General features: G+C 41.7%; 1 protein-coding gene across 4 annotated transcripts; it reads right to left on the reverse strand.

Annotated features, from left to right (window-relative positions):
• Positions 1-256: 256 nt before the first annotated feature.
• Positions 257-18312, reverse strand: atp6v0a1b (ATPase H+ transporting V0 subunit a1b). Of its 4 annotated transcripts, none has more exons than XM_076034849.1 (22): positions 18211-18312; positions 16947-17085; positions 16462-16540; positions 16279-16376; positions 15631-15759; positions 15442-15524; positions 14943-15069; positions 14589-14671; positions 14373-14466; positions 12793-13005; positions 12465-12615; positions 12108-12247; positions 11820-11983; positions 10848-10938; positions 10611-10729; positions 9913-10129; positions 9003-9110; positions 8013-8120; positions 7343-7360; positions 6681-6798; positions 6345-6516; positions 257-1504 (listed from the first exon to the last, which is right to left on the reverse strand). In XM_076034849.1, the coding sequence occupies exons 2-22, from the start codon at positions 17061-17063 to the stop codon at positions 1411-1413; spliced, it is 2523 nt and encodes an 840-aa protein (XP_075890964.1). In that variant the 5' UTR covers positions 17064-17085; positions 18211-18312; the 3' UTR covers positions 257-1410. The 4 variants fall into 4 exon arrangements, with proteins under 4 accessions (XP_075890964.1, XP_075890962.1, XP_075890965.1 ...); XM_076034847.1 differs by having other exon boundaries at positions 8013-8213; XM_076034850.1 differs by lacking the exon at positions 7343-7360.
• Between the last annotated feature and the right edge of the window lie 2001 nt (positions 18313-20313).

The following is a 20313-nucleotide window of genomic DNA, read 5'->3' on the forward strand; positions in this document are numbered from 1 at the left end:
TACATGTGCAGCCACAGCTGCCCTCGAACAGACTGACGGAAGTGAGGCTGCCAATCTGCCAAACGGCCCCTCTCACCACCCCCAGGCTCTCACTCCCATTCACATGAGCCAATGTGTCTTGGCCAAGAACAGCACCACCAACGGCCCACTCTCTGTTTATTGAACAATCCTAACATGTTATTCATCATTCGTTTTCTAAATAAAACAACAACAAAAACAAAACAAAACTTGGTAGTTATGATTGATATTTTTTTATTACCTTCCTGGTGTGGCTGGAGGTTCATCAACACATAGATTTCAAGTCTTTGACAGGTTTACAACAAGAATCCACAAATAGTCACTGCGGTATTGCACATCACAGCACAGGAATCATCATATTATTATCTCAGGGTAGGACGGAAATAAATTAACAGACCCATCAGCTGACCATGTTTACATTGTACCCACACAAGTTGAAGAATGTCAGTTGAGTATTCTGCCTCACCAAAATCACCCCAAATGCAATGCAAAAATGCAGGTGTGTAAACAAATAAGGTAAGGTGATTTAAACATGATTTGTCTTTTCAGTGCAAACATCGACAACAATGTACTTTAGGGAAAATAATTGGGATAGTGGCCACGTGGTAGAGTGTCAACCTTGCCAGTAAGGGGTTCCAATGCAAAATGCAGCCACAAGGGGCGCACCTTGGTTGGCCCCCCACGTTCAGATAAACACAAGGGTAGATAAAATGTTAAATGACCTCTGCCAAACTAAACAGGAAAGTCCCTTTGTTGTGGATAACTCTAGGAGGAATGACTGAACTTCTACTTTGGAGGAAGCACCATCATCTGCAGACCTCTAGTGTTGATTGGATAGTCTTGCCAGGGGACTTCATCAACCCTGGAATACTGTGAACTACTTATATTTTTAGTTCCGAGTCATCAGTGGCCGTGTGTATGCTCATCATTCTGCTGATTTTTCTTTGGCCCGCCACTCAAAGAGGATTGGTAACATGAATTTGGAACACAGAAATACACTGTGTGTGCAGCAGTTCAGCACTAATACATTTTTGGTGTAAAACTGACGTCAAATCAGAAATGATCAATTGCCATTCAGAGTGTTCAGCCATGTTTCTGACGTCAGGCTTTAAACACCTGATTTAATTCACTTCGTTCCTAGTTTGGAAGGCTGATTGAAGACATTTTAGTGTTAAGTAGTCATGGCTTAGTAAGTGAAAAGATGGAACTGTCCCAAACACCAGAACTGGAAAAAAATATCCTTTCACAAGGACTACGTCACAACTCACACCAGATAATAGTTCCACATTTCAACACTAGAGAGTGTAGAAGGACTGCACTTGATCTCATGCACACATAGACACAAACACTGAAGAAGGGAGGGCTGGCTCATCCTGAAGAGGTGGAGCCCAGTCACTCGTCGAATCGACCCTCCAGGATGCTCTCAAAAGAAAAGGGGACAAACTTGAAGCCTTGGCCTGAGTAGAACTTGTTCTGAAACTCAACCCTAAAACAGAGAGACAGACAGGACGAAGCCAATGGTGAACACTTGGATTCTATTTCTCAACTTTTCAGTGCAGAAATATTTGCATATCACACAACAAATAAGGTGTCACCATTTTGTTTTTTTTCAAAGGTAATGCAGTTCTTAAAATACGTTTGTGTAGCTACTCAACAGTCACTATGCATCTGAAGTTGATCCCTTACATGTTTGACCCGCAATGTTTCAGTTGGTAGATGACTAAAAGAAAGGTCCAGTGATATTTATTGACATTTGAAAACCCTATGGCCTTGAAATAATGCAACTGGATAATATCATCATATTACATATTAGTTCTATATAATATAACAGAACCTGGAATGTTTATTAAAATTATATTATTAGCATTTTGAGTTTATCTGAAGTTATTCTTCCTACTTAGAATATGCTACAGTCTTTTACAATGGATAGTTTATAGCCTAGATTCCTTTTTAAAGCCTGTTTTATGATTTAAAGTTATAAAAAAAAAAAAAAAAAAAATAATAATAATATATATGTATATATATATATATATATATATATATATATATACATATATATATATACATATATATACATATATATATATATATGATTGTTATGTTGTATTGTTGTTAAGATGTTTGTATTTTAAAAGTTCTCTTGAAGTTGGTATTCCACTGAGTGTTTTACAGCGCTCCACCCACATCTTGTCACTTATTTGTTAACAATCTCCATGTGCCTGCCGCATAACTTAAACTGCTTTTACACCGATCCAAATCTGCAGCATTTGCAATACATTTTTTTAATGAGGACCCACATCTACTGTGATCCGCCTCTGCACTGCTGGATGTGTGGTGTGAGGTCACATGCAGCCTCAGTCTATTTGTGTTGCTTATATTTCTGCTCATGGAGCTTGTTACTGTTATGATGTTGGCGTGCTTCCTACTCACTTGCAACCTCAGCTTGCTTGGACATGTGAGTTTTCAATTTGGACCGAGAAAAGAGACAGATAGCTTGTAAGATATGACAAAGTCAGAACTGACATTGCCTAAGTTACAACAACTTTAACCAACCAAAATTACACTTCACCATTGTTTCACATTATAATTATAAAGAAGGGATTACTTTGTGGCACATCTAAAGGGGAAATATCCTCCTAGTGTTTCCAGATCAGAGGCACCCAGAGGTTTACACTGCACTCTGAGATTTGACACTGGCTTCTGACATTACAGTCACCAGAGTGAAAATGATTGCCTTGGAGAACATGCAGCTCCTGGTTAGCTTTCCCTCTTTGTTATTTACACAAGCGGTGAGTGGTGTTTATTAACAAATTCATGCAACTGATTTGTGATGGATTTCTGTGTTCCCAAATGCAAGGCCTCAGTCTTTTTGTCCTTCCCATCAGACCATTAAAAATGTGCAGGTATTCTCAGACTTTTGATGTAGCTCTGCCAAAGATGTATCAAACAGGTTGGAAATTCTATCCATCTTGAGAAGTTAAATCTTCACAAAGGTTCGCCAGCTCAGCTTTCGCAAACACTTCCAATTGTAGTGGGACAAGCAAGACTATTTTTGGTTGCCAGAAAACATATGATTTTTGACATAATATACAATTAGCCCTAAAAAGTTAAATATATTTATTATATGTTGTTTTTTATGCTTGTATGCTTGTATCATGTTTCTTGTTTTTTTTTTACTACAACTCTGAGTGAAGGAGAAACGGTAATAGAACATTTATACATTTGTGTGTGTGTGTGTGTGTGTGTGTGTGTGTGTGTGTGTAGGCATGAATTTATTATATACCGTATATATATATATATATATATATATATATATATATATATATATATATATATATATATATATATATATGTATATATACATATATATATATATATATATATATATATATATATATATATGTATACATATAAAGCACATACTAGTACAGTACATTGGATTTGTTGTAGAAGAGAAAATGTAGCAATGGTTCAAAACAAGGACCCTGAAATGAACTCTGAAACGAGGGTGTTGATTCAAATCGAGACACGGATTCAAAAGAGGCCCAGTCTTAAGAGGTCTGGAAACATTTTGGCAGGTGACTCCTGAGCAGGTTCCTTGTACTTGAAGCTCCAGAGCTCTTTCCCTTCATTCGTCTTGCTCACTGTGGGGACCCTCCCCTTGCCTTATCTCCCACCTCCTCCTGCTTTCACCAGCTCCCGGAGCATCTCTGTGCTGCTTTCTCCCTTGCTGCTCACGCATGGCTAGCCAATAATGTCGAACAGCTACAACTTGCTTTCCCTGTATGCCAAGAATGTGACTGTCTAGCTATGTACACCGTCACGGCAAACAAAAACCTTTGGCGCAGAGGACGGTGGAAGAGCCGAGCCCTGAACTCTCGCTGTAAACTTGATCTTTTAATCCCCCAGAGCCGTTCCTCTTCCTGAACACAAGTGTTGGGGACACTGGTTCTGCCTGAGGAAGAGGCTTGGTTGGTTGGACTTTGGCAGCAGTGCTGTTGTCCACACTGTCAATCTGCAGCACAGAGAGGTTTCTGGGCTGCAGGCGAGCTAAGGTATAAAAGTGTGGAGTGGCGATAATTAGGCAACTGCCATTTTTAGCTGCTGGTTTTTATCAACAACTGGTCATTTGTCCATTGTAGCGACCCAGGTAAGAACATTCAGCGAATCACATGTGGACCCTGTGGTGAGATGATTTTTGCTGGTGGATCCGCCCTGCTTTCTGCGTCCACTTGATAAAAAAGGGGATTCTGTTTGGAATCTGCGCCTCTCCTCTTTTAGACCTCGCCCTGTTCTGACAAATCAACCGTGCTTTTGTATTCTTGCAGACCCTGACGTGACACTGCAAAATCTGAGTGACTGAAATAGCAAGGCACACGCAGAAACCCTCACTGTCCATTTACCCAACATTGTTGGCGGTGAGCTCCGTGTGTGTTGCTGCCCAGATGCTGAAGGTGGCCGTGAGCCAGGAAGAGGTGCAGAGGAATCCTTCAACTCCTCCTAACAAGCACAGCGGCGTGCGTCAAATGAATGTGAGCAGCGGTGCACGAGAACTACGGCTGAACGGTCAGCAAGCGGCTCAGGGCGTGCCATTGTCTAATAGGGTTCACATCTCAACTGATCAATTCAAGGTCTGCAAGGGGAAAGTGGCATCATGACTGACCCACCTCATCTTTTTTCAAGATACATCAAAATAAAATAAAAAAAAAGCAGTCTTAGAAAAAAAAAAAATGCTAGCATATCAAATTACAATTAAAATTGAAAACCTCTACATCTGAGAGAGGAAAACGGTCAGAGGGGATCCTAAATTCCCCGTTGGTTCCTGGCCTTAGCAAGCACGGGGAGTGCCAAGGAATGTCTCCCAGCTGTGGCAAATATTTGGTCTGCTTGGAGGTACGACAGGGCAGCAGTGAGAAGTCAGAAGACGAGGGAAAATCTCTTCGCTGCCCTCCCACATAAACATGAAAACATATCTGTGCCTCGGCCGGGCTACACTCGATTGCGCACGGTACTATTATTGTACGGCGCTCAACGTCTGTGTCACTGTGTGTGTGTGTGTGTATAATTAATTATAATAAAAAAGAAGCTTGTCAGCTCATCAGCATGTGTGTGCGAGCAGTGAAAACCAAAAGGTTCAGGCTGATCGCAGTTTACTTGAAACACGACTGCAACTATTAACCCCGCCATGTGAAAAATACCCCACCACTCTTTTTAACATTAGCGTCCACCTGTTAGCTAGGAGCTGCACGGTAAGACCGCTACATGTGCCGGAGCCGGAAAACTACCCAGTAACACAATGGCCTCTTCATGAGGACAACGACAGTTTAACACATTAACTTTTCACTCATGTTTGTGTTACAGTTAGTTATGTTTGATGGCGTGAGGACAAAGTTTTCACAGCTGCCATATAAGACGGAGCCTTTTTTCCACAGTTTGAGAAACAAGCTGTGTATTATTGTTCCTAGTCTTAATACTAGTCATGTTTGAATGTCATCAGACGTTCTTACTGGTGCTCATGCTGCCCAGTGTAAGTGGACAAAATTGCTCAGCCAACTCAGAAATGTCATTGACCATAACAAAATAAAATTCTCCATCATAGACTTAAATGTTAGAGGCATGATTTTTTTCATTTGAGTGCTTATTTTACTATATTAGCATTATTACATATTATTTTTTTTTTTTGTTTAAACCTATTACAGCTGATTTTTAATGGCCTGCTACCATTCATTTAGTTTTTTGTCTCTGTTCTACAATGTTAGACTGGGATCTAATATAACATTAACAACATGTATTGCGCATCAATGAACATATTTCCTAAAGGCGGATGTTTCCTATTTATTGCCCTTATCTTCACCAGAATACCTCTGCATTTTTATCTGCAGCACTCCTTATTAGAGCGCTACGACTCTATCATTCAAGAAGTTAGCGGTACTTCAAATATTTTGATTACAATTTTTTATTTTCCCTGGGCGTTTTGTCATGTTGACAACAGGTATGGAGCAGCTCCAGGATAATCTATTACTCATCTACACAGGTCCGAGTGCCAAGATTTGTTTTGGCCGGGCTTCGAGAATAAGTGCACACCGGATTAGCAGGAAGATGGTGGTGCCAGGAGGCGATGGAGCTGGAGGGTGGTGAGGTTATCTGGAGCTGGCAGAGCTGTTCGCTCTCTCAGAATGCTTGGAACATTCCTTCCGTGCGTGTAAATCAGCAGCTTTTTGGCAAAAGACACTCGGTTCGTAGGGTGAAAAAAGTGAGCGCTCATCAAGCGAATCGTGACAGGTGCAGAATGTGTGTGTGTGTGTGTGTGTGTGTCAGTGTCTCACCAGTGAAGACGCAGAGCGTGCAGGAAGGCCGACAGCCCCTCCATGATGAGCAGGATGGCCACGGTGAGGATGGCAAAGGCGGAGAAGATTATTGAGAGGCCAAAGAATCCGCCGCCGCTCCTGGAGGAGAGGCCCAGGCGCATCACCATGGACCAGAGGACCTCGGACAGCTCTGCACACAGTCCACAACAGCCGTGTTTACACCACCCCACGTATCACACCTCTCCCTATCTTGTCCAAACAGGCTTATGTATTACTCAGAAATATATCTCTTACGTAGCATATCATATGGAACATTACACTGTGCATGCATCATGTGTATGCGGTAAGACTTACGTGCATGGGCCAGGCTGAGGGCCCAGAGGCGCAGGTAGGACGCTGTGTTGGAGATGCATCCCAGACAGTACTCAATGGTGTGGATGGCCTGGTGAACTGCTAGGTCACCAAAGTTAAACTGTAACAAAACAAGTCTGGTTAAATTACATCACCGCGTGTGTTGTACAGTCGGTGAAATTCAGAACTGACCTTGAAACCTCACTTTGTTTTTCTGTGTCCGTAAAAGGTCTCTATTCTATTACATAGTAATGTATCTGTATCAGGGGAAGTGCTCTGAGGATTGTTTAGCTCTTCACTCTCTTCAAGAAAAAAAGTATTTTCCATAGTTTACTTAGAATTGTTTGATTTTTTTTTTTTTTTTTTTAAAGTCCCTTCCAGTCTTTGAATCTAAACAGAGATTCAGAATCTAAACAGACACTTTACTTCTGACTGGAAGCAAAGTTTTCATCTTAGCTTGCAGGAAGACTTTTAAGTGCCACAGATATCCAGCTAATAGATAGTGATGCAAACACAAACAGAAATATATAACATGTAAAATAACATGTAACATGTAAAATGGGTAACAAATTCACAAACAAACACAGGACAGAGACAACAGAGACCGACAACAGACAAACAAAGAGATCAGGCCAAACATGCCAGGAAGACGTTCAGGTTCTCACCGGCTCATCCTCTGAGTGCTTGAAAGTGAGCAGATGTCGAAGGTAGTCAGAGATTCACACAGACTTAACACAAAACAATGCTTCACATGTGATGTCGAACTATCATCAGTCAGTTTTGTATAAGTTTAGTGTTCTGGTCAGAGAATTACAAATACTAGAGCCTTGTTTTTCCCCAATGAACAGAAATAAACTGCATTATCCGTAACAGCTTTTAGAAAATGATGGATCAACCTCAGTAAAATATTTCTCAGATGAACTGAAAACGACCTCCACTCATTGGAGGGTGTTTTTGTTTGTTTGCCAACTGGTGCACCTTTCTTTGCAAATTAAAGTTCCATCAGTATAATGTCAGAATGTTTAAAAAGGTTGTTCTCAGGTCAGAGTCATGTTGGTCCGACAGAAAAAGGATAAACTTTTTCAATGTCATGTATTAAATCTGTTTTCAGATCTCAATTTTTCCATTCTGACTCTATTGGATATATAATTAGAATACACTGATTTCATTTCCCTGGTTTCATTTATCAGTTATCTTTAGTTATTTTGCAGCACTTACAGATTGGTGTGCCAAGACACTGTTGAATTAGACTAAATTTCAAAATTTGAAGAGGGTAAACAACAGGACGGGATGCGTGGTGCTGTGAAGAGAGGCTGCGAGGTTTGTGTGGCTCACCTCATCCCCTTCCTCTGAGTGCTGGGAGAGCTGGTCATGGTCCACGATGCCAGCCTCATCCTCCGTTGGCCCATTGCCTACCCGCACCCCTCCAAGCTTCTGCGTTCCCTGTTGGGCAAGTCCGGTGCATGATGAGGACACACCTGTCTGCCCTACAGTCTGCTCTAGATTCTCTGCAGCGGTTTCTTCCCTCTTCTGGGACTAGATACAAAAGCCACAAAAGCTATTTCTAGCTTAAAGCAAGCCTTAGATGCAATGCTCCCCCTTTTAAGTGATATCAGTTTTTCTAGTTAAACAGGGCACCCCGCACAGACACTGAGGAAAACACCACATTAACAGAAGGGCTGGGAAACAATAATACCACTGGTTGAGGAAAAGAAACAAGGATACAAGGGGAAAAAGGGAAACAAGGATAAAAACTCCATTTTAACTTATTAATGTTCACTATAATAGCATGCAGTTTACTATTAGGTTACCAGTAATACTAGCACAGCTGAACTGGAAGAACCTTAACATCGCTGAATGCAATTAGTGAGTTCTTTAAAACGATCCTATAACATAGTATTAAAAGTCAGACATCGAAATGTATTGAGTGTCAAATTGTTCGCAAGCTATTCCTTTCAATCAGCGCTGTCTCAGTCTAATGAGACACGTTTCAGGTTACAAGAGCTTCTTGTTTGATATGCGGTATTATGGTAGTAATCAAACACAAAAAACACAAAGGAAACATGCAGCAAGACGCAGATCAGGAGCTGCTAGGGTGCCCTCCAACACTAGTTTATCACTTTCCCAACCCAAATATTCAAGGCAGTTGCCAAGGCAGGCTTTAAGCATTTTTCACAAAACAAAAATCAGAACATCAATGCAAACAGCAAAAATGTGCACTGAAAAAAAAGAAAAAAACAGGTTATCTGAACAAAACAAAACAGGGAAAAAAACATTGCTTATCAAAGGCAGCAGCAAGGTCACACGTGCTTCAGGTGGACATACCAGCTTCATTTTCCACAGGTGCTGACGTCGGAGCACCATAGTTTTCACAACCAGCATACAAGGTACACATGCAAGGGCAATCAGCACCAACAAAACCTGGATCCCCATCTACGGATTCAAACACAGAGAGGTTAGTACGGCTTGGTCGTGTGCAGCAGCGGTGAGGAGATGATTCTTCCCAGATGACAGTCGAGATGCCTGTGAGGAAACCTTAGCGCTTGAACACAGAAAAAAGACGACTGACTCATTGTTACTGCTTACAAAGTAACCAAACATTCAGGAACAATTTTCTGCTATATTTTTTTTCTCTGTATCCAATAAACTGAAGACAAACCGGTGAAACTCACTGCACCCTCATAATAATGAGCTGACGCATATATAGTTGGACACATATTAAAGCTTGCGTAACAAGAAGGGGCACAGACGATGGGGGTGGAAATAATTTTGAAGTTTCTTACTATTAGTAAGATGAATGTGGAGAATTTTCTTGAAAGCAAATTCATGATAGACGTTCACCTTTTGTACCTTCTTTTGTACTTGAGCCCAGATGGCTCAATAAAGGCAGATGCAACAGATTTTGTTGTATCATGCAGGCCGCTTCTCCTGACAGCAGAGCTTAGCAGCGAACATACATCAAACTTGTTGTGCACAGTCTTTCATAGGCAGGCAAACAGCTGTGCAGAAATGTCTTCATCGACCTTTCTGATCAACTGTAGAATAACTCCAGAATGTTTCAGAACTCATTCTCTCTTCATTTTGCTAAGAGCACAAACCCAGAACTAGCTGAGTAGACTGCTTCTGTCATGTAAGAAGACCTTATGAAAACAAACATTCTCCAACCAATAGAGCGAGTGGGGGGGGGGGGGGGGGGGAAGGTGGGAGAGGCAGAGGGGGAGAGTGTAGGGAGCACCTGTCCCATGTAGAGAGGCTTATTTGTGGGGTCGTTATAGTTGAAGAGACACATGTTGATGAAGTGGATGAGCAGGCTGGGAGCGTCTTTGGAGGTTTGGGCATCGTAGGCGGTCCACTTGTAGAAGACCAGCAGGACCAGATAGCCAAAGAGGCTGGCCATGAAGACGATTTCTGGGATGAAGCCCAGGAAGATGTTCAGTGGCTTCTTGAAGTACCTGCAGTGAAGCACAATTGGTTAAGAGGAAAGAGAAAAAAAATACCAAGGGGGATGAATGTTAAATATCAATGGCACGGCAAGCACATATTTTCAAAAAAATATTTCAAACAAGTATTTTGAACTGACCTGGACATCAAAGCAATCAAAACCTTTTCGTTGGCATTTCAGGGACACTTTTGATAGTACAAAATGATGGTCTTAGGCGTATCAACCCATCAAATCAAACATCTACCTAAAATCTGGAGAACTAAAGGCTTCTCGCTGGTGACTATTATTAGGAACATCTGTTGTATTTACTTGCTGTGAGTGTTCTTTAAACAATGGAAAGATGGGTCTGCACCAGCACTATATCTTATGGAGAACTGTATCACATTTCTAAACTGATGAATCTCTATGTGGTTGAAGCCAAGATTCAGGCTGACCGTCCCACAGGCCAAGTGTAACACGTATCATTTATAAGCTCCTGTCGTGGTGCTTACAGGTGGTTGAAGAGACTCAGCGTCACTCCAAACAGCATGTGGATGACGCCCAAAATCACTGACATCTTCATCTTGAATGAGTTCAGGAAAGTCAGTTTGTTGGTGGCGACGTTCCAGATCTGCAGACATGACAGAGTATCAACAAAATAGCCGACAGGTGCGTGTCCACAGGGAGAGAGAAAAAAAAGTCTCATCTTGACATTTTTGCTGTTGTTGAAATAGATGTTGAGGATTTACCGGGTCAATCCCCAGTGGATAAGGTCCACCAAACACCCCGGGGACGGCAGGGTCCAGCTGCAGAAGTGCATTTCCATCCAGTGTTTCCACTCTAGGATGCAGCAGAGGGACACAGTTGGACAAGTTTATGTGACTAACAATACACAGCAATACATCAACCAATGCATGCATTTAGTGCAGAAATGAGAGCAGGTGAATAATAAATTAGTACAACTAACTTGAGAACTCTCATCCTTTGTTTCCTCTACACAATCTAATGGTCTAATAATATAATACACAGATATATATCTAACACATTTTTATGACTATATTTGATCATAATTGTAACATTTACAGTTTTATCAGTTTTATCATCATTGCAATGATTACAGTTTTACTTCTCATCCATCTGTCTTGAAGGCTGAGTGTCTGAACCCATCACTGCAATCTTACTTCAGTCGTCAAGGTTATCTTGCACTACTCCGCTGCCTGCAAAGGTCCTGCCATGAATTAACGTGTGTGTGTTTGCCTGAACATCCAATAACTTTCCTGTCTTTGAGTGTGAGATGGTCTGCAGTAAGTTGGACTGCTGAGTGAAGGGGGGAGGAGCCAAACACACTTCTAGAAATTCTTTTAGTTCAGTTGTAAAAAAACAGTTCCAGGCAACTATCTCATAAAGCTGATATACAAAAACAAACACTTGAAAAATGTTAATGTTTGCTACGCAATCGATCAACAATGAGTGCGGCAGGCCAAGAATGTAGTGCAGATGGATCTTGTTAGTTGTGAGTGGCTGATTGTTAAATGGTGGACTGTTCTTTACCAATACTACCAGATAAAAAGCTGTTTAGTTGGCTTCAATCTCTCATGACTGAAGCATTAAGTTTTTTCATTGCTTTCTATCTCAATGAAACGTCATCCTGTGCTCGTCTTCAGTAGAAAAAAACACTTAAATGCAGATTGAACAAGAATCGCCATCAGAAGCTGACTTACGACCAGTTGGCTCCTTTGGGGCCGAACATGGGCCGAACGCTCCATCCAGAGCCAAACATGTTGAGGGACTTGGAGAAGCAGTCGTTGTAAATGACGCCGGTGTAGATGGAAAATAGGCCCATAAGCAGGACGATGTAGCGACCAGCAAAGACCATGTTGAACATCTACAGAGACACAAAGCAGTCAAACATTATCTGAGGGGTTAGGTCATGTCGGTAACATGTGGGAACGTCCCATGTCTTTAAAATGATGATTATGGCTGTAGCAAGTTCTCCTCAATAACTGTACCTCGTTGTCGCTCTTTTGGGCGAGGAGGCGACTCTCCCGGATCACCAGGTAGAGGGCAGCACAGGTCATCAGCAGGCCGTGACCCATGTCACCGAACATCACCGCAAACAGGAAGGGGAAAGTGATGATAGTGTACGGAGCTGGAACCGGGTACACAAAGGTGGAGACGGAGATTAAAATCAACAGAACTCTCACTCGATTAAACCCTGCTGCTGTAGTAGCAAATCATGATTCTTTCCCGTCTTAGATAAGCCAACACAAAAGCCAACACAGATACGTGTGTGTGTATAAAGTATTTGATACAGAAATGCAATCAAACAGTGAGGCTATATTGAAATAGGTATACATATATAGAACCTGGATTGATTTCCCTGTAGTTCCCGATGCCGTAGGCGTCAACGATGTTCTGGAAGCCCGAGGTGAACTTGTTGGTCTTGTTAAAAGTAGGCGGAGTTTGCTTCGTCTGCATCCTATTGAGGATGGACGGCACCGTGGAGCCGCTCCTCTCCTGGGAAAAAAAAGACCAACAAAAAAAGAATTTACTTGTCAAACACATGACGGACAGAACGCTCATCAATGCCATCTAATTATGACCTTGGATTCTCTCAGGGTTTAATCCCAGCTTTGTGTTAATCACAATCAACAACAAAAGCAGAAAAACCCAAAAGAGAGGAAAGCAACCCACCGTCCCTCTGCGCAGAGCGAACTGGATGGAGTCCAGGTCTGAGACGGGACACCACACCTCGGCGATCAGACACTTGTGGGTGACGTCGATGTTGCAGAGGTTGAGCGTGTGGTAAATGGCCTTCATCTTCCTCACTTTGATGAACCACACCCGCATGGTCTTGGAGGCGGCCTGCAGCACTCGCTGACGGTGGTCCTCGGTCTGGTTCAGCACCTGCAGTCAGCAGCACAACGACTCTGGTTTTAAACAAGAGGGCCTCAGATGACAGATGACCGACGCTAAGGTCTGTACAAACAGTATATGAGTTTACAGATCAAATATAAGAAACAGATCCTAATTACTTAATTTCTATGTGATTATATAATAACAAGCGGTTTACATTGTGTAAACATGTGTGGCTAGAAACGGTTTCTTCGGTTCTAATCCATGACCCCAGGTTTGTTTATGAACAGACATAGATTTTCTATGGAATTCTGAGCAGAATGTTCTATTGTGGTGGGGTCTAATGTATCGCACAGGGCTGTCAGGCTTTGACTTTGTGAGACCTTTCAAGCAGAACCATTTTTTTTCCAGGCTTAATAAGGGCAAGCCAAGGGAAACCGCAACACTATGAGACAGGACGAAAGGTTTCTTACAGATAAGAAGTCCAGTCCATGAACACACCCTCCTCCACTTACGCAGGCTTTTGAAATCTAATTAGGCATTAATATTATGACGGAAAAATGTGATGGCGGAAGGGGGGGGGGGGGGGGGGGTTCCTGTTTCTGTTAAACTGTGTCATTTGTTTTAGTGAACATTATTGTGACAAAGTGCAGGAGCGATTTGAAAGGAAAGAGCCGATGAACAGTTGTGGTGCAATAAACAGGCTTGACACAAGGTTAAGAACTTCAGGACTCTGCAAACCCAGAAAATAGAAAAACATTTTAGCCAAGTGGGGAATGAGTGTTAAGCAGCATGGGTGTGCTTTGCCCCCTGTATACATGTATGTGTACATGCAGGCGCTTATAGAAGCAAAGTGAATCATGGCAACGCAACTTGTTGTGTGTTTTTCTTGTGATGTCATATAAAGCTGTTGATGTTTGAAAGAGGCTGTGTGGTTTGCACTATCACCATGCTGGAAAACTCCCCGTGTGGGTATGTCCAGATTAATATGTCAATATCTGACATGTATTTGACATATTTGGCAGGAAATTCTTGTTTTTAGAGGATTCTGTTGAGTGTTCAACAAGCAACAAACAGGAACAAACACAAACATAATGTCCGTATCAGTCTTCTACATGGTGGAAAGTGCTGGCGCCATCTTCTAGTCACAGGAAAGTTCACATTTCTGAGATACCTCAATTTGATTCCCAATGCTGTTAATATTTACTGACAAAATCTTGAAGCTTGGTGGGTTTTTTTGGTTTGGTGGCACAACGAAGCTCCACCATGAGATTGCAGTGCAGTTTGATTTGCACCAGCTACCTCAGGCTTTTAGACAGTCCCACGCTAAACAACAGTAACAAGAATCTGCAACTCAGAACCGTCAGTTGTGGAACTGCGCAGCTTTTGCAGCGGATCATGTGTGAACCAAGACATACCATTTGAAGGTCATCAATACGGCTGTTGACTCCAGCCAACATCTCCTTCCTCTCCTGTGGCGTCTCTGGACACGGGTAAAGCGACGCGCGGAACCTGGTCAGACAGAGCAGAGGTCAATCAAACCAACCAACACCGGCCGTCCCATCTCCCTGCTCCCTCCTTCTTCACTTTGGCTGAGTGTAATGTTTACAACATGAAGCAACATTAACACGCACCCCTCGCAGATCTTCTTCACTCTGTTCTTCAGCTGGTCCCCTTGAAAGAAAATGATGAACACTGATTTGTGGACCTGGTCTCCCTGAGAAAGAGACAAAAGGAAAAAGTCTCACACACTAAGTTGTTAATGTGTTTCATTAGTTGGCTTTGTGGGTTGTTTTATTTGAAATTGATCCTACACTAATTATCTTCTTGAAATTAACCATTCTTTTTAATGTAAGGAGAATAAATATCGCGCGGTAATTAGGAATAAAAAACCCATTACTCTGTCACATCCTTGCTGAAGTTCATTCTACTTTCAACAGGCTCAGTGACACAGAATGCTACATGATATTCTTTCTGATGGTCCTCACAGTGGCGGGGTCCTCCAGGGGGTCCTCGATCTCGGCCTTTCTTAAGAAGACATTACCACGACACACTCTCCACAGCATCCTCTCAAAGGTGGGAATTCTCTCCCTGCTGATCACACCAGCCACAAACCTGAACAGAAAAATACAAGTAGTCATCAACTCAAAGTACTTTTCTCTTAAATACTCTTGCAGTGCAAAACACCAATACATGCACACAGAATACATTTGTATTTATTTTCAGAAGCACTTTTCAGCTCAACAAATTCCTCAAAAGGTTTCAACCTGAACACACTTGTACCCTGGTGCTTGACTGCTGACAGGGAGATACTAGTGTTTACATGTACACTCACACAAAGAAGGGGGCAGTTGGACTGAATGTGAGCTGCTCTGATTAGCAGCCCAACTAGCAGTATTAAGAGTTTCAAACAGCAATGGGCAAATCTTCATCTGGCTCAGTCATGTATATGCAGCAGGAATACGAGATGAGGTCATGATGGTTTACCCCAGTCTGAGGGGGGCCCCACGGCCTCCCTCACTGCCCTCCATCAGTGCCGAGGACTCCTCCAGCAGGTTGGGATCCTCCATCTGTCAATGCACCAAGAAGCGTTGTGATGCAACTCCAACAGGGACTTTAACCGTAACACTGTTCATCTGGATGTGTGCTGTGTATGTTGAAGAGAGTGAGTCACACCTCATCAAAGAACTGCTGTGTCCGGCGAAGGATGTGCTTTAGCTCCGTCAGTTCCAGAAAGTTCTTTTTCAGTGCTTCCTGGTTGGTGTTGATTTCCTTCAGCTCATTTTCCAACTTTTCAAAGGTGGCCTGCAGAACAAAGTGAACAATTGGTGTGAAACTTCAAATAAAACGCGGTTTGGGAGACTGACAACTTCTCAATAAAAGGTGGAGAAAAGCATTCAGAATGACTTTTAACACTGCACACTCCACTTAGTGCAGTGAGGTAGGAAAGTTAACAACCCAGGAAAATGACAACTAATGAGCTGTGATTTTTAATATTATCATGATAAATTATTGATTTATTGATACAACACAACAGAAACTGCCAGACTAAAACTAAAAACACAGCTATAAACCTTTAGAAATATCATATTTTTCAGCTGATGTTAAATAAAAACATAAAAAATAACATTTTCATTTTGATTATTTTCTGAAAATTAAAACAGCAGCTCCCTAAGGGGAACCTAGAGCTGTAGATACTTTGCAAAGAACTTTACAGCCCTTGGTCATGGTGTGTAGACAGGTAGAGTTTGAGTTCACAACCACCGGGTTTAGGCGCCGCTAGAAACTTGTTTGATGTCAGACAAACAAAACTGTGCACATTACCTCCAGATCAATCATGTCCCTGGGAAAAGGAACCTCTGGGTTCTCCCCGGTGTCCACAGTGGCAATGTTTGCTTTCTTGATCTCCTTCTCCACAAACCCTGTTCACCAGGAACAATACATCAACAAAACGTTCCTTTGATATCTTTTTTTTCAGTTGAAATGTAAAAATATTTAATTACTTACTTAATTTCCTGTCCATCTCCTCACATCTCCTCACTTCATTTACAAACTTACGCTGGAACACGTTTATATCAGGATTAAGCTGTGGGTGAGAATGGAAAAAAAGGGAGGCACACATTTACTGCCTGCAAATACAGAATTTGCCAAATTTGAATCCACCACAAACAAAATTTAAAAAGTGTCACTGGAACCATCCATCGTTGTCTGTGATTTGTAGGACATTACATTTAGGCAGGATACTGTGTAGATGGTTTTCTTTTTTCTATCGTTGAATCTTACCCATTGATCAAGACAACAGAGGTTAATTAATCCATGACTTATTTCAATGATTGGCTATGCAACTACAGTTATTTTATTTCTTTAGTAAATAATTCTTCAGGAAAAAATATTCTGTTGCTCCTTAACCTGGCTCACCCCTCTAATAGTTTTTCAATAAATGTCTTTTCACAGACGCTATCGCAGGATCAAAAGTGTGATAGCAGACTTACATCTCTGAACTGGACCATGCCAAGTTCCCCCAGCTCGCTCACGCAGCAGTAGGCCGCCTCAGACTGCAGAAAGAGCTGGGCCAGGGTCATCTCTTCACTTCTGAACAGCTCCCCCATGGTGGCGGCCAGAAAAGTCCACCTATGACAGTAACACACAAAGCAGAAAAACAGTTGTTTAGCCACATCAAAGTCAAGTACGGTTATGTGGACATGAAAAAGTCACCAGAAATCCAGAACAGGATGCATAATTAACTTAAGGAACAGGCATAAGGGCAGCCACTTAATAACCACTCAGGCTTAAAAACAAAAAAAAACAAAAACAAGCTTATGAAATTGACACTGGTGATACATCCATCAAGTGCACTTTATTATCTCTATTGACTTGACTGGAACCCAGGTTTGATTAATGGCACTGGAAACACCTGTGCTACCCGATTTTTTTTCTTGACGACTTGACAGCTTAAAAATATGTCGGTTAATTAATTACACAATTTCTGCTGACTGGAGCTCTTGTTGTGGGGGGGAAAAAAACACTGTCATTACGTGTGACACTGTCTATTATTGTATATAGTTAAAGAAGAAAATAAATGGCCCTAAATGCGGCACTCGAGAAATAATTTCAGTTTACAACAGAAGGATACTCGAACACCGGGTATGAATGATGTGCTAGGCTAAATCTGAAGCTAGCTAGCATGCAGGTTGGCTGTCGCATCCTCCTCCTCCTCCTCCTCCTCCGTGCTGCTGCTGCTGCAGGCGGATTTGTCCTTCTCTGCTCAAGGACGCCATGATGATGCTGCCGGAGCCAGGCCTGCATCTCCACTAACAGCTGTCACCATTTATTTATTTATTTATTTATTTTTTCACCATGCAAAACGAGACTCCTTAATTAAAACAAATAATCTTCTGCGACACGAAAAAGATATTGGTTATACCTGTGTTTTATTCTGATTCGCGCGCCCGTTGCGTGCTATTAGTTCAAACGTTAGATCGCGAATCACAGAATCGATGTCTGTTAGTCTACAGAGGCCTCTGGCGTTACCGTCACACTGCTAAATAAAGAATTTCGAATGGATGACTCGATGAAATTTACACACAAAAAAAACAACCCAAGACTGATTAGAGAATACGGACGTTCGTCATTCATTCATTCATTCATTCGTCATATCGTTGCCATTTATACGACGTGACAAATATCCCAACTGGAACAGTGTCAAATTATTTTCATCAAAGTATTTAGTCGACATTTCAATATATTTTAACTCACCAATTACAACCTGCAGCTCAACAACCTCCTCTTGTTCCCTGAATCTCCCCGGATGCTGGATGCTGAGATTTAGTGGTGCTACATCAAGTTAGAGAACGTCCCCTAACACGTACCCGGATATTCTTGCTTCAAAATAAGAGTATACAACGTTTCTTCGGTAAGCGTGTTCCTTGGTAATTTGTCAGACAGACTTGCTCGCAATACAAACTTTAACAGTACGTTTTATATTATGTATATAATTATATTTATGTTGTATTATTTCTCCTGGATTATAAGTTTTAATGCGAAAAATATTTAGTGGGGTCAACCGGAAGCTTCTGGTGTGGCTTGAAAATATGATAGATGGGCCACTCATAGTACACACATACTGAAAACGTTTTAAAACTATTGTCAGTAATATACTTGCATTTGTGAAATAACCTCAATTTCATCTGCTTATCCTTAAAACCTATTTTCCTACTCATTAGAACCCCTTTATTTAACCAACTAAACCAAATCCTCTTCCTCTCCCCTTCTTCCAGATCAGATTAAAACACAGTCATGAAGCAAAGTGTTTATCATCCCAGGTGATATTCATACAGAGGAGCTCCTTCAAGTACATTCCTGCAACAGGTACCCACCACACAATGACTTCGGGGGATAAATGCAAGCAACATAACAACACAAAGATCTTGTTAACACACGCAGGACCCAGAGCAACTATGCTAGTTTTCCATTGCTGCAGCCATTCACTTCCCCCATTGTCTCAGATACATCTAAAGTTGTTTTGTACTAGAATCAAACCTGAGGCATAAAGCACAACATTCAAATTGTGGGCCTGCTGGGATCAGATGAGGGCACTAGCCTGTTTTTTGTGATGTGAAGTACTTTAATCTTCCCTCAGCTTGATAGAGCTCTACCGTCCTCTGTCCAGGACAATTCAGAGATTCAAATCCAGAGCAACAAATAAGGATTTATGCCCATTCCTCTCCACTTCGAACTCTCTCTGACTTTTTATTTTCCCTGTCTGATTGTCGTTTATCTCAGTGAGTGTTTTAAACAAGACCAACAGGCTCTGGGCCAGAACTGAATGAACTGCTCAAAGAGAGACTTAGATAGTATTAGCTTTTCGTTCATATTTTAATATAATTAATGAGAGCCAATTTGAACCTACACTTCCGTGGTTATCAACATATCTTCATGTGTGTTGATTCACACATACGGTTAAGTGCTATTTGTTTAACAGCTACTATATCTTGCTTTCTAACTGCTGGCCTTGAAGGCCTGTTCGCAGGCACCCTTATCTGTGTAACAGTATGCCAGCGAACCACCCGCATTCTTTCTGCCAGCTCGGAGTTCCCAAACAAATGTGTTGCATCTGTGTTCATTTGTTGTTAATTAAAATAACTCGAACAACATTTGGCCTCACAAGAGTCATTTTTCTGACGAGTAAAGTATTTGACAGCTTGTCTGAATAATTAGCTGAACTTTCAAAAACTCAGATACTCTTGCTGATTAAGTGTCCAATGCTTACCTCAGTGGAAATGAAAAAAATAAATAGATAAAATTTATTCAACTGTGTGGGACAAAGGCAGCTACTCACCTTATGTAAGGGGACTGCTCGCTTCAATCCAAACACAGCTTAACATAATGAAGAACAGAAACAATCTTGTGTTTGTTTCTGCTTAGCTTTTACAAGGTCACGCACCATTCCCTGGCAGAGAGAGGAGGTACCCCTCATGCACATCTTGAGACTGTAGTGAGTACATGTTGTTTTAAAGTTTCAGAGAATTTCACCATATTTCATTTTTTTACCAGTGTTTTTAGAAGTCATGTTTTTTGGAAGTTTAAGACGTTTGATTCACCCCTTTTTTTTTGTGGCTCTTTCAGAAGTAATAGTGCCATGCCTGGCCTTAATAAATCGAACACGGTATAGATAAAAGAGAGGAAAGAACAGAGACAAGGAGAGATTGTCTGTGACATTCCTCCCTCTGCTGTGCCTGTGCTTGTAGTCAAGCAGATCGGTGCAACTCAGCTGTTGCTATTCCAACCATGCTGATGGGACAAAGCTCGACCAAAGGGGTGTGTAACCGGGGGGCAGAGCCTTTCCAGCCGAGGAGGAGT

Source organism: Nelusetta ayraudi, unplaced genomic scaffold (genome assembly GCF_046127955.1).
Source record: "Nelusetta ayraudi isolate G7.1 ecotype Tasmania unplaced genomic scaffold, CSIRO-AGI_Nayr_v1 ptg000042l, whole genome shotgun sequence".
NCBI lineage: Eukaryota > Metazoa > Chordata > Actinopteri > Tetraodontiformes > Monacanthidae > Nelusetta > Nelusetta ayraudi.